The sequence below is a fragment of the Sinohyriopsis cumingii genome, chromosome 14 (assembly GCF_028554795.1).
Source record: "Sinohyriopsis cumingii isolate HCF-2022 chromosome 14, ASM2855479v2, whole genome shotgun sequence".
NCBI lineage: Eukaryota > Metazoa > Mollusca > Bivalvia > Unionida > Unionidae > Sinohyriopsis > Sinohyriopsis cumingii.
This window is the reverse complement of record NC_142974.1, coordinates 25,863,751-25,878,742: the sequence shown is the minus strand read 5'-3', so window position 1 is coordinate 25,878,742 and position 14,992 is coordinate 25,863,751. Positions and strand designations below refer to the sequence as shown.

Below are 14,992 nucleotides of genomic sequence, written 5' to 3'. Positions count from 1 at the left end.
TGTCCAAAGCTTCTCCACCCCTACGAAAAAAACTCATTCAAACGGCTTCCAAAGAGGTCATCGATACCGTGTGCGAATGTTGTTTGAACGTTTTGAAAGGCACAATCCCTTTGTCCAAACACCAGAAACAATGCTTAAGCAAACATCGTCACGTTCTTCGCCAAATGGTTCGAAAGAAAATTCCCATTCGTCAAAAAAAGAAGATGTCAGTGCAACGTGGAGGCATTTTGCCTCTCTTGTTAGGCCCCATACTGAAAGGAGTCTTGGGAACCATGTTGGGAGGACTAGTGGGAGCAAGATAAAAAGGCCCTCGAAAGTCCCAAGATCTCAGAATTCACCCCTGACAACCCCATGGAAGGACGAAAACTAGCTTTAGTGCCTTACAAACGATGGATGGAATACCATCGGTGGCAAGAACAACGCACCCCGCATTTACCTCCCAATCCCCATTTGAGCGAGATGTCCCAGTTACAACACGAATTGCAATCCTTGATGGATCGCCAAGATTTGTCCGAAACAGAAAAATCGCAAAAGTACGGTCAACTCTTGCAACGACTGCAACTCTTTCACCAGAAAGCTTTAGACGAAACAGCTCTACCCACTTTGAAAGATTTTAAGACCTTGATGAAAAGTCCAGCACCATCACCAGTACCAGTACCAGTACCGGTACCAGTGGTCAAGACAGAAAAAGGAAAAGAAGAAGAAGAAGAAGGGTTTCAAACTCCACCAGAAAAAGTACGCAAGTTAACAACACCACCTACCTCCAGAATTGGATGGATTAAAAAGATGATGGCCACCCCTTCTTCATCACAAGAGAAAAAGAAAGTGAAGACAGAAGTGAAACAAGAACCGATATCCCCTGCTCAGACATCCTCCTCTTCGACACCTATTGCCGGTCGCACACGCAAAGCCTTGCAATCCAAGAAAATACCCCAAGAGAAAAAGAGTAGCCTCTTCCAAGAGTGGGTGCCTTATTAACACACAAACACAAAAAATGGAAAAAGTCTTAGCCAGCATTTACTACGATCCCTCACATCCTGCAGGTTACGCAGGAGTTCAAAAATTGTATCGTGCTGCCAAAACGCGACTGAAAAGTCTCCGTTTACCTCAAGTGCAACGATGGTTACAAGAACAAGCTACCTACACTTTACACAAACCCATTCGACGTAAGTTTGCCAGAAGTCGCACCCGAGTGGAAGGCATCGATCATCAATGGCAAGCCGATTTAGCCGATGTCTCTCATTTGGCCAGCTACAATCGCGGCTACAAATATTTGTTTTGTGTCATCGACGTCTTTTCCAAATTTGCCTGGGTCGTGCCCTTGACTTCCAAATCCAGCAGCGAGTTACTGCGAGCCCTGCAACGAGTGTTGAAACAAAGCGGTCGTCACCCTCTTCGATGGCAAACGGACAAAGGCACCGAATTTCTGAACCAAGCTTTCCAAAAAGAATTAAAGAAACGTGACATTCATTTTTTTACCACCGAGAATCCCGAAACCAAAGCCAGCATCGTGGAACGTTTTCAACGCACTTTGAAAGAACGCATGTGGAAATATTTTACGCATCACCACACTCTGAAGTACATCGACATCTTACCGCACCTGGTGCAAGCGTACAACCAATCTTACCATCGAAGCATCGGACGTGCCCCGCAAGACGTGACTCCCGACAACGAAGTGCTGGTGTTTGAGCGCCTGTTTGGTACGTCCCCGACGAGCGCTGTCCCCAAGAAAAGTGGAGAGTTGACCGTAGGAGATTGGGTGTGCATTGGAAAAACCAAACGCACTTTCGACAAAGGTTACTTACCTAACTGGACGACCGAATTGTTTCGCGTCACTGGACGAGTGCATGGCCGTCATCCTGCCGTCTATAAATTGGAAGACATGAACGGAGAAGTGCTCAAAGGAACGTTTTATTTGCCCGAGTTACAACGTGTGACCAAAAAAGAAGACGACGTGTACGACATCGAAAGCATTCTCGAACGCAGAACCCGTAAAGTGGGCAAACGACGTGTCAAAGAAGTCAAAGTACGTTGGAAAGGATATCCACCCAGTTTCGATTCTTGGATCGACGCTTCGCAAATCATCGACTATAAAAAGAAGAAGTGACCATCATGCCCTTTCACTCAGCAGACGCAGCTACGTCGACCACTCCTTCTTCACCTAGTTCTTCTGTGCAAGATTTACAAAAACAACCCTTGTGGGTGTGGTGTGGAGAACGTGTGCCTAAAACGCAAATCGTCTTTTTCTGCCAAATCTTCGTGGTGTATTGTGTCATCGGGGCAGCCATTGCCAATTTGAGTTTGCAACAAGGAGACAAACAATTGTGGACCATTTTATTGAGCAGTTGTATCGGTTACCTGCTTCCCAATCCCTCCCTGAAATTCTCCTCGAACGGGAACGTTGTGTCCAGTGCCAGTGCCAGTCACCACTCCAACAACATCAACCAGAACCCCATTTTGGGCGGAGACACGCCTCTGACGTCCAGTAATATCCCCTCGGACAGCCACAGAACTCTGGAATTATGAGTCACGAAAACCAATTTTACTTAACCTTACCCAGTGACAGTTCCATGGAAGTGTTTCCCAACAACACGTTGTGCTGTTACACGGCCAAATTACCTCAAGCCATCCCCTTAGATCACGAAGCCCATTGGGAAGTGGCTTTGGTAGAAATGATTCACCCGACCCAAGTCCTCAATGTCCTTCCCAATCAAAATTATTTTACGGTACAAGTTCATGACGAGCAATTGCAACAGTGGATGGATACCCATAGCAAATATGACAAGAAAAACCGTAACAAAGAAAATCCAAACTGGACCGACTATAAGTTGTTCATTCCCTCAGGTTATTATTTTAGTGGTCAACATTTGGTGAGCACCATAGCCACCAAGTTTAATGGCGTGTTTGGGGAAGCTTTTAAGAATGTCAAGAAAAAAACTGTCACCCTGGAATACCACAAAACAGCTCGTCGCTTCCTGATGAAATTTCCTGAGGGGCCCAAATTCATGTCTTTCTTATTTTGTCCTGAATTGTTTGACATGTTGGGCGGTGACATGGAACTGAGGAAGAAAGTAGAACAACAAAAAGGCGAATCATCAGTCATTTCTGACAACGATACTTTTGCCAAGTATTTTCGTACCCCGGTAGAACTGAACCAAGGACTGAATTTGATGTTTGTGTACTCCGATGTGGTGGAGTACAACGTGGTGGGACACACTTCCGTGCCGTTACTGCGTGTCATTCCTTTCAAAGTGGATTCTGCCACGAACGCTGACGAGGAAGGTGGAAACACTTACCACGTTCACCGCGAATTTGTCCATCCTCACTATTTACCTGTCAGCAAGTCGTATTTGGACACGGTCAACATTACTATAAAAGGAGATTTGGGACAAGATATTCCATTCACCAAAGGAAAAGTCACGGTGAAACTCCATTTTCGAAAACGGTTTTCTCACGACTCGTAAGTAAGTCATGTATCCAGTGTACCGAGGGGTTGCTCGACAGCGAGGACACGGTTTAGGAGACATGTTAAAATCGGCCTTTCGTTCGGTGGCCCCAGTCTTGAAACCGATGGTGACACGCGGATTGCACACCTTGAAAGATGCGGCACTGACGCAAGGCAAAGAATTTCTCCAAAATGTCATCATCGACAAACAAAACCCTAAAGAAGCCTTCATGAGGGCTGGCAAAAATGTCTTGCTGCAAACGGGCAAAGACATTTTGGGTCGACGAGACACACCTATAAATGCCCTGCACGCTACCGAATCAGGCATTCAGCAAGGACAAGGCAGAAGGAGACGACGAAGAAAACACCCTTTCACCAGACTTCAAGCAAGAAAGGCCAAGAAAAGAAGAACCGTTCGAGACTTAGACGTTTTCGATTATTGAGACACAGAAAAAAATGATGCTCCGAGAGTCTTGCGCCTGTTCCAAGACGGAACTGGATCTGTTTGCCATGCCCCCCACCATGATGACGATGCAAGAATCCCAATGGGTGGAATTTCACCCCGTCTCCTCACTGACCGATTCCGCTCCCATCGAGTTTGAAATCAAAGGACAACCCGAAGATTACATCGATCTGAATAGCAGTTACTTGTACCTGAAAGTCAAAGTTGTAGATAAGACAGGAGGTGATATAGACACTGAAGCGTCAACAATTTCATGCATTCCTTGTTTAGTGGAGTGGACTTGTACTTGAATAACAAACTAGTCAGTAGCAGCATGGATACTTACCCTTACCGTGCCTACCTGGAAAATCTCTTGACGTACGGAATAGATGCCAAGAACACTCATCTCAATGCCTGTGTGGTATGGGAAGCTGACGATGCAGGCCAGTTTGAAGAATTGGTAACTGATACAAGCAAAGAACACAATGCGGGATTTGTAGAACGAAGAGACAGAATCAAAGGAGACAACAAAAGTTTAGAACTGATGGACCGTTTGCATTTGGACATGTGGTTGCAAGAGAAATATTTGCTAAACGGAGTGAATGTTCGCCTGAGACTGAATCGGAGCAGTACCGCTTTCCATTTATTGGCTAATGATGACGATTACAAAACCAAAATCCAAGAAGCCAAACTCTACGTACGCCGTGTGGAAGTATTACCCAAAGTGGGAAACGACATCAGTCAAACGTTGAGCAGAACGACCGCCAAGTATCCGATCCGACGCGTGGAAGTGAAAACGTTCACCATTCCCGTTGGACATCATTCCATGATCGAAGATCATCTGTTTCAAGGACAGCTACCGAAACGTTTAATCCTTGGTATCGTCGAGAATGCAGCCTTCAACGGAGCTATCAATAAAAATCCGTTCAACTTTAAACACTTCAAGGTGAAGAAAATCGAAGTCAGTCGCGATGGCAAGACCTTGTGTACCCGACCTTTCGAGCCTGACTTTGCCAACAAAAATTACTTGAGATCGTACTTGTCCCTGTACGAAGCCACCGGACAGTTAGGAACCAACACCAGTCACGGTATTACGTACGAGGATTATGTAGGAGGCTATGCTTTGTGGGCTTTCGATTTCACTCCTGACCAAGGCAGCGATGAGGGACATTTCCACCCTATAAAATCTGGCCAGATTCGTGTGGAACTTCAGTTTGCAGATAAACTGCCAGAGACATTGAACGTCATCCTGTATGCAGAATTCGATAATACCATAGAAATCAACAGTTTGAGAGAAGTCATTCTAGATTACTAGAAGTCATGGAAGACTGTTATCCCTCTTTACCTAGTGGAGAAACTTTGGACATGAAATGTGAGGAGACCGTAGAAAAAGAAGTGATCATGATGAAGTCGAGATGGCCAGAACAAGAAGCCCATTTAGTCTCCTGTTTTGCCAAACACTTGGTTGACAAAATGACGGAATTGATCAAGAAAAATTGCTATGGATGTCAAAACGATCATCCCAGTCAAATTCAACACGATAAATGCCTGATGTTGAGTCAAGAAGAAAAATTGGACGAGTATCTGGACGAGGCTTGGAGTCTCATCTCGAACAAAGACGTGTTGCACCAGTGGTATAAAGACTTGCGTGAACATTCTTGTCCACCATTAACCACTCAAGAGATCCATCGTATCGAAGCTCTCCTGAATCAGAGTGAGGAAACAGAACGAATAACCGTTTATTCGTCAGACATTTTCAAGCAAAAAGTCAGGATCGAATTGACGACTTATTATTACCTGTGAAGAAGAAAACAAATCAATGGATACCTGGGAACTTTATTACCTTTTGAACCACAGTTCGTATACGGCTTCTTGGAATCCTGTCGTCTGTGCTAAAGATGAACTCCCTCATCGCAAACCTAAAGACCATCAAGCTTACGTGATCAACACGGACGACAGTCATCTCCCAGGAACCCACTGGGTAGCCGTCTACTTTCCTCAAGAAGGATGTGTGGAATATTTCGATTCGTACGGATTGCCCCCTTTGGAAGACGATATCATCGACTTTATGAGAAGAAATGCTCAAACCACCCGATTCAATAATGTGAAATTACAAGGCACAGATTCTTTGGTGTGTGGACAGTACTGTGTGTATTTTCTGCATCATCGCAGCCTAGGCTATTCCTTAGAACATTTAGTGACTCATTTTGATCCTCGTTCTTCTGCTAGAAACGATGTGAAAGTAGATCGATGGTTTTGTGACCATTATGCTTATCTTTTGTCTCAAGCTAGGAAACGTAGTGTCCATCAATGGCCTAATGATTTCCAACAGTGGAAATCACAATTTCATTCACAACGTTGTCAGCCCTGTTCAAAGTAGAATGTCTATTGAGAAAAAAAATGTTTGTGATTTGAAAAAAATTGTTTGATGTTATAGTGTTGGATTATTGTTAAAAAAATGTTAGAGTTGTTGTTTAGTGTTAAGCGATTTTTGAATAAAAAATGTTGTGTTTTGAAAAAATGTCTTTGTCTTTTGTTTAGCTAGAAGAATGTTGGATTGATGCTCTTTGATTTCTTACTATCCCTCTCATGACACTCACTAAACGTTGCGGCTCGAAAACCGTGTGGGGGATGTTTTCCTTCACGTCCGCGCTTTGACTTTAAGAACCGGGGTTGTTTCCAGTCTAACCATCCATTGTCGACTCATCCTCCTACGAAGATGTGCTCCAAACTAGCTAAGCTCAACGAAGCCTACGTGAATTTGCATAGGGTCAGACACAGTCTGATACCGAAGCCAGAAGAAATAGAGAATGTGAGAATGTTAAAAATCACTGAAGACCTGATAGAAGAGCTCTTCAGAGAAGAAATGAACAGGGAAAAAGAAGAATGGACAGAGAAGTACAGACTTCAGAGACAGCAGCAACAGCAACAGCAACAGCAGCAGCAGCAGCAACCTGAAGCTGACAGAGGCTTTGTCGATTGTCGTATCGACACCAAAGAGTTCTTCTTCTCTTTCCGAAGAAGCAGACCTATCGCTAGAAAGTCTATCCTCAGAGGACATCGCATTCTTAGAAACTAAAAAAGAATGCCATAGCAAACAAAAAACAGCCCTTTTCAGGGCTACCCCAATACTCTAGAAAAGAAATAACCATCAATTTGCCAATGTGTGTAGGTAGAGTAGTGTGAAAATAAACACTAACTCTTTTTCAAAAAATGTGAGGGTATGTGTTTGTGTATAGGATTGTGTGTTTGTGTGTTAGTAAGTGATAAAGTAGGTTGGTGTGGATAGTAGATTAAAATTATGTCTTTTTGGTGTTTGAGGTGTATATTTGGGGTTAGATTGGATTGCTTTGCTTATGTGATAGTCTATTGAAGTGATTTATAAAAAAATTTACAATAGTGATGGGTAGCATAAAAAAGTGAGTGAGTGTTTCTTTTAGGTCCGCGCGTTGTTGTTCTTTGGTCATGATCTAGGTAAGATCAATTTTATGTTATTAGGGGATGTTTTCCATCACGTCCGCGCTTTCACTATAAATTGAAACTCGCTGGGCAGTCTAGCTACCCTTGTTGATTGATCAACACAGCCAGAAGAATGACTAGCAGAATAGTGAAACTGTTAGAACTCCAGATGCACCTGGAATATGCCAGGCGCATAGTAAACGAACTATCAGCGGAGGCTATAGTAGAAGAAGCAAGAGTAAAGAAGGAAGAGGAGGAGAGAAGAGAGAGGGAAGAAGAGGAAAAGAAAAGAGAAGAGAGGATGTCGTTCAATATTCCCGAGACAGAGGATTGGGGTGTTGAAGCGAATCATCCTCCCTCTGCGCTCCCCAGAAGAAAGGTGAAAGAAGACTGGGGAAGAAGATGCGTGTGTGGCGCCAGGCCAGGAAGGTGCAACCATTAGATAGGTGCATCAGGAGTTCAAGAAAAAACAGCCCTTTTCAGGGCTACCCAATACTCTAGAAAAGAAATAACGATCAATTTGCCAATGTGTGTAGGTAGAGTAGTGTGAAAATAAACACTAACTCTTTATTAATAGTGGAAGTGTGTGTGTTTGTGTGTTTGTGTTTGTAAATGATGAAGTACGTTTGTGTTGGTGTTTGTAAATGCTGAAGTAAGTTTGTGTGAATAGTAGATTAAGGGTTTATTTATTGATTCTTAGCGTATGTAGAGAGTATAGTTAGGGTTATATTATATGAAATAAGAAAGTAGGGGGATGTTTTCCTTCACGTCCGCGCTTTCACTATAATAACCCACCACGTTCGTCGTTCGAACCATTCTACGGAATAATAAAAACGAAGATGGTGGTTGCAAGTGACTTGTTCAACAATTTGGTACATATATACAACTGGATAATAGATGGTATCTATGTAGTGGAGAGACTGGAAAAAGAATGGAAGATAGCAGAGTACCTGGACTACGCTAAATGTCTAAACATAGCAAAAGAAGTGATAGCAGGAATGATTGAAGAGGAGGAAAAAAGATTGAGAGGTATGATAAATCCCACCTATGTCAGAGTGGGAAGCCTAAAGGAAGCACTTGACAATGCAAGCAAAGTCAGGTGCTTTCTTGAAAAAATGTCACATGGGACAGAGTGCTCTTATGTGGAGAGAGGCCAGGAAAGACTGAGGAAAGGAGAGGAGTTGATGAGAAAAGTGATGGAGGTAGAAGTCAAGAAGATTAAAGAGAGATGGTATAAAGAAAGAAAAGAAGAAGAAAATAGAAAAAAAAGGGATGAATTTGAAAAACTGAACACAAACTGGATGAAAATCCAAGAGAAGTTCAGGGCCATGGGCCACCCGGACTGGCTGCCGGAAACAGAAAAGAAAAAGAAGAAAGGAATGATGGACAAAATAAGAGGATGGTGGAAGAAGTTAAGAAGTTAAGAAGTTAAAAAGAAGAAGAAGAAAAAAACCCAAAGGCCCTTTTCAGGGCCCCCCATATTTCTCGAAAAGAGATAGCCTTTCCATTGCCTACCCCTTTTTTTAATTTCATTTTTTTATGTTTCAATTTTACATAGACCCTATACAGTCCCAAGGGGTTTTTTTTTTTTTTGGCCATGTTAAATATACATAGACCCTATATTGTCCCAGGGTTTTTGGCCATGTTAATTCCCATAGACCCTATATTGTCCCAGGGTTTTTCTCCATGTTAATTCCCATAGACCCTATATGTTCCCACGATTTTTCTCCATGTTAAATTTACATAGACCCTATATGTTCCCAAGGGTGTTTTTAATGATAAATCCCATAGACCCTATAATATCCCCCTTCACTACTGGAGTGTAATACGAACTCTTGTTTGTAAGGTAATGCAGTTTAAATTGTGTATTGATTTCAATCTATTAGACTGATTCGACGTTCTAGATAGGCGTTATACAATCTAGAGCCGCCATAATGCTTCAAATAAACCCAATACTCTCTTCTTAGCTTAGTTTGTACCAGAGGCAACGTAGGGGCTCTTATGCATCCAGTGTTGGGAATCTTGACGCTCCGACAGCAAATCCAAACGTATGACAGGGAACCGATCAGATAAAGTAGACTAAATGGCTAACAAGAATGTATGGCGTAGTCCAACGTTTAAGCTGGAAAATGACAGCAGTCATAGGAAATTTCATTCAATTCTGCAGTGCACAAGAGAAATCGAAGAGGAATATGCATTAACCACCATGTTCAAGATACAAAGAAAACGGGTTTGGTAGAGGTAGCTTCAAACAAAAATCACTCCGAGTAATCCATGGGATTGAAAACAATCGATAAAGACCTTCCCAGCGCAATAACGAGCAAATGAATAATAACGGGAAGAAAGGAAACAGTGAGAAGAAATGAAATAGAAGTGGGAAGAAATGAAGCAGAAGTGGGAAGAATGAAATAAAAGTATAAACATTTGAAGAAAATCGAAGGGAGGAGATGAGATTTGGAATTTAAAACAAAAGCAAGATGAACATCCCAAGAAAGATTGATTCTCTCACAAACAGATCGAAGAATTTCGAATGAGGAGTTAATATGTTAAATGGGGGTTTGATCAACTAGGTCACATACTATGTAAATTTTATTGATCAGAGGTTGGAAACATATGTTGAATATACCTAATAAATAGACGCTTCGATTTTTGTAGGAAATGTTATACCTAATGGGTCTTGAGATATATGATTAGAGGTCAGTTTAAACTAAATGGGGGCTCGAAATTCTTTAATGCACACCTTCCTGGTGTATTATTCATAATCCATAGCCTAATCGTGACAGAATTTGAGAAGACAGATAAACATCAACTCAATAATCGTGAATTTAAAAATGGTACCATGTTCATGTACGTCATACCAACACTCGCCCCGTGTCAATAGTCAACAAACATTTAACTATCAGGCTAAAATGATAATCACGGGTTGGAAACATTCATGATATGAAAAGTGGCATATAATAACACCGACAAACACAGAACGTAATCTACATCGGCTTACACTTGCCGAGTCTATACATTAAATCATTGTATATGCACAAGCGACAAGTCAATACCATCATCGAGTTGTTTACATGAGCATTGAAAGAGTATTGTATATTTAGCATTATCGTTTATTTCCTACTATCAGACAATCTTGGTTATTTGTTTACGCAAGCATGAGCTTAGTCGACGTATCTTAATGTCACTTAAATAAAAACACGGTAATCAAGTTTCTGATCCGCGACGGTGTGCTCGGTATACCTGGCTATATATTAGATATTAATAGAACAGATACACTCAAGTAGGTCAGATAATGCCAGGTAGAAGATAATACTTGTGCACGTAGCAAATAAACCGGTGACCAAAATAGGCAAAATGGCGACCGCTTTACAAGCAGAGGCACGATTCTCACAAATCTTACAATGTCCGATTTGTTTGGAGACATTCAAAATACCCAAAGTTCTCCCTTGTGGACATACGTATTGCGCTTCATGTCTACAGTCACATATAAACAACAAGGTGATCCAGAAGGGAACTCCTCAGGTATGTTTTCCTTGTCCGGTGTGCAGAGCGGATACATCTTCATCTGATCCAAATATCAACATCGAACAGTGGGCGGAATCATTACCTGTAAATAATATTGTATCTTCCTTATTAGATGTCTCGGTAGGACCGGGACAGACAGGAAAATATTGTGATCAGTGTGTAGAACAGGGAAAAGAATCATTAGCAGCGTGTTTATGTGAGGAATGTTTCCAATATATGTGCAAGATATGTCGATCGTATCACGATGGATTCCCTTCATTACGTCGGCATGAGATCAAAAACCTAAGTGATGGTGATGGGTCTTGGTCCGTGATACCCAGTCTGTCCACCATAGAAGTATGCCCCAGGCATTCTGATGAACGTATCAAATTCTTTTGCGGTGATCACAAAATAATGTGCTGTAATACTTGTGGATTTCTGGAACATCGAAAATGCGATCGAGTTATCATGATCGAAGACATGCTCAAGTATTTTGATATTAAAAGGACATCAAAAGAAGTAGATACTAACCTTTGTAAGTTTGAGGAACATTTAAAGCAAATAGTGCACAAGATCAAGATACATACAGACAACATTCAAAAGGACAGGACCGACATTTTGGAATATATTCACTCGCTCAAAGTCCAGCTTATTGCAAAGATACAAAAACTTGAAGATGATGTCATTGCATCTCTAGAAAGTAATAACAAGTCTGAAAATTTAAACTTTCAAACCCAAGAAGCCAAGGGAAAATGTTTGATTACCGCTATCGACAGTGATCGTGCCAAACTTGAACTCGTTATGCTCCACGGGTCAGAGGTCCAGAAATTCATTGTGCTCCACAATTTGGATCAAACTCAGCGTAGGTATTTTCGAGCTATATCTGAATATCAAAAGGACATTAAAGAGGTCAGAATGGCTTTGGATGTTGATAAAACGTTTCAGACATTCGTGAATACCATCAACGAACTTGGGAAGGTAAATTTGATTTGCAAAGAATGTGATTTGTCAATTTGTTCAGGCTTTCATGAAACACAGTTTCAGAGAAGTAGCGTGAGTGGGACTGTCAGACCTCCACTAAGTGAAGGGGAAGCTGTGAAAGTGTCAGAGTTTAACGTGAAGTTATCGGGGGATACAAATTTGTGTCGCATATCAGACATTGTGCACTTAAAGGATAGCAGAATACTACTGACTGATTATACAAATTCCAAAATTAAGTTGTTTGGGCAAGATTATAAGTATCAAGAGAGTGTAACATTACAACGTGGTCCATGGTCTGCATGCTCATTATCTGACACCGAGGTGGCCGTGACGATTCCACGTCTTAAAACAATCCAGATCACAGGGATCAAGGACATGATGCGGAAGGTCAGGGATATCAAAACGAGGCTACAGTGTTGGGGCATCGCAGTAGTGAAGGACCAGCTGGTGATAGCTACATCTGAAGATGAACATAGTATACTAATATTAGATATGCATGGAAAGGAGATCAGGACCGTCCGACCAAATAATTATCAAGCTGACAAATTTCTTAATCCTTATCACGTCAAACTGGATATAACTAACTCTATCATATATATACCGTATTGCAATGGGCATAAACTTGTAGCCTACAATATGAATTGGGATGTCCTTTACACCTACTTAAATCAGGACATGACAAATCCAGTTGGTATCGACACTGATAGAGAAGGAAACATTTACTTGTGTGGATTTATCTCACAGTCTGTCCAGCAGTTATCAGCAGAAGGGAAGCTCATTAAGACGCTAATATCAAAGAAAGAAGAAAAGAAGAATCCGCTCAGGATAAGATTCTACACAGATAAAGACAGTTTCATTGTGACTTATGCTCAATGCGATATAGTAGAAGTGTATGACATACGTGTCTGACAAATGTAGACTTTCGTACCTATTTCTAGCAAAAAACATTGCTCATCTGATCCCGTAAACAACAGGAAAACTGTCATAATATTAGTATAGTAAGAGAAACTATTTGTTTCCACCCATATGGTACTTTCTGCTACATTGATGATAAATAGTACGTGTGAATATCAAATGCTGCGAAATAAATGAACAGAAAGAAAGACTTAAATGAACATCTCTTTCATTTATTTTCGCTCATGTTATATAATCTCAAAAACTGTGATTGGCACACCCCGTGCACACAAAAAAACATTTGTGATTTCCTGCAGTTACAAGTAACCAGCTGATCTGAATTTTTTAAATTATCGCTACAAGATTAATCTATGCCTTCTAAAAAGCAATTGCTATTTCATCGTACATGTCAATGTTTTATTTTAAAAGCTGACAGTTTTTAAAGGACTATATGCGTTGCCTTGTATCAACGACATTTTCGGGAGAGACAATTAATTTTCAATGATATCTAAGTCATACGAATCTTTTGGTTTTTAATTCATATTATTTGAAATAACTGTACATGCAAGTACGATGTCAATTAATAACGGCGAAGGTAAAAGAAATGTATCGCGGTGCATTTTGTACATTTATTTATAAGCACATTCATTTATAAATTTCACAAAGTCTTGCATTCAGTTTGACATTTATTTTATTTTATTTTTTTTGTCATTATTTTCTGCTGGAGGGATCTTATCTAGCTGATAGGTTGACAATGAATATAATATTCACATCAGGTAAATTCCCTTATAATATATGTCAGACTTCACATTCAAAATTCAAGAAAATTTTACACATCTGAATGCATATATATCTACAGTCCTTATTAATATCATTCATTTTTGTTCTATTGTTTTTCTTTTCCTTGTGAATATCATATTGTATGGAAAAACATTTCATGCTTGGTTGCAAATTACAATGAAACAAAATGATATTGAAGTACTACAAATGACGATGAACATAGTGTAGGTCAGTGAGGCCCTCATAACAACTAAAAAAGAAAGGAAGAATCCTTTGATGATCAGATTCTGCATAGAATAGGACTGTTTCATTGTGACTTATGATAGCTGTGATACTGTAAAGGTGTATGACTTACGCTTTTGACAAATGTAGACTTTTGTACCTATTTATTGAGCAAAACATTGTGCCACTCGCCCAGTAAACAACAGGAAAGCTGTCATAATATTGGAATAATAATAGAAATTATTCCACCCATAGGTTACATTCAGCTACAATGATTATAAACAGCACGTGAGACTATCGAATGCTGCGAAATAAATGAAGAGAAAGAAAGACTGAAATGAACATTTGATTCATTTACTTGCACTCATGTCAATTATGCCACGATAATAACATTACAACACTTTAAAGTACATATTAGTTCAGCTTCTTCTTTTTTAGTAATTATACTCTTCTTACTTTCATTGACAAGATGACAAACAAAAATCGAAGATTCATAAGGATGCCTTTCATTTTGCAGGAATACAATATTAACATCAGGCACTTCAAGGGAAAAGACAGTCTAATAGTAAATACATTTCCACTAGTATAGAAATAATATATTGTCTGTTTCATTAAATAAACATTTCATCTTCTGTAAATTTGTATATCATTTATATTAGACTAACACATAAACAATTAAAAAAGATTGCATACATATCTTTTTTTCTTGAGGGGATGTGTTAGGTATGTTTAATTTGCATTGTTTGTTAGGATTTTTCTTCATTGTATGCTATTGCAGAATGGTATCTAATAGTTGACCTTGTCCAAGATCAGTGACAGTTTTGCAAATAACATTGCATAACTATTTGGATTATCACCTTAAGCTGAGTCAAGAATATTGATATTTGTCGCATAACCAGACCTATTGCAAGTGGTGACTGTCACGTCTTTTATTATAACAGACCTTCTAATTATTCTAAAACAATGAAATTTTGACATTCATCCGAGTTTATATTCTATGTCGTAGTTTTTTGTATATAAATGTTGTTTATATGAATATTAGTCACTCGTGCGATAACATCTTAGCTGAATCAGTTTTATTATTTTTGTTTTAGATTTGATTTGGGCCGAAATTATTTAATTAAAAATTATTCTTCACTGTAAAGACAAAGTGCTTCTTTATAATATTGATAAATTGTATATACTTTATAACAATATAATTATATGTATGACTGTTTGTCTGTATTTTATTTTATTAAGGTACATAATAAGATAATTGGCATGTA

The 14,992-nt window shown here is 39.9% G+C and overlaps 1 protein-coding gene across 1 annotated transcript; it reads left to right on the top strand.

Annotated features, from left to right (window-relative positions):
• The first annotated feature begins 10,631 nt into the window (after positions 1 to 10,631).
• On the top strand, positions 10,632 to 14,359 carry LOC149783449 (uncharacterized). The gene has a single exon (XM_089931690.1). The coding sequence runs from the start codon at positions 10,701 to 10,703 to the stop codon at positions 12,738 to 12,740; it is 2,040 nt and encodes a 679-aa protein (XP_089787816.1). The 5' UTR covers positions 10,632 to 10,700; the 3' UTR covers positions 12,741 to 14,359.
• Positions 14,360 to 14,992: the final 633 nt, after the last annotated feature.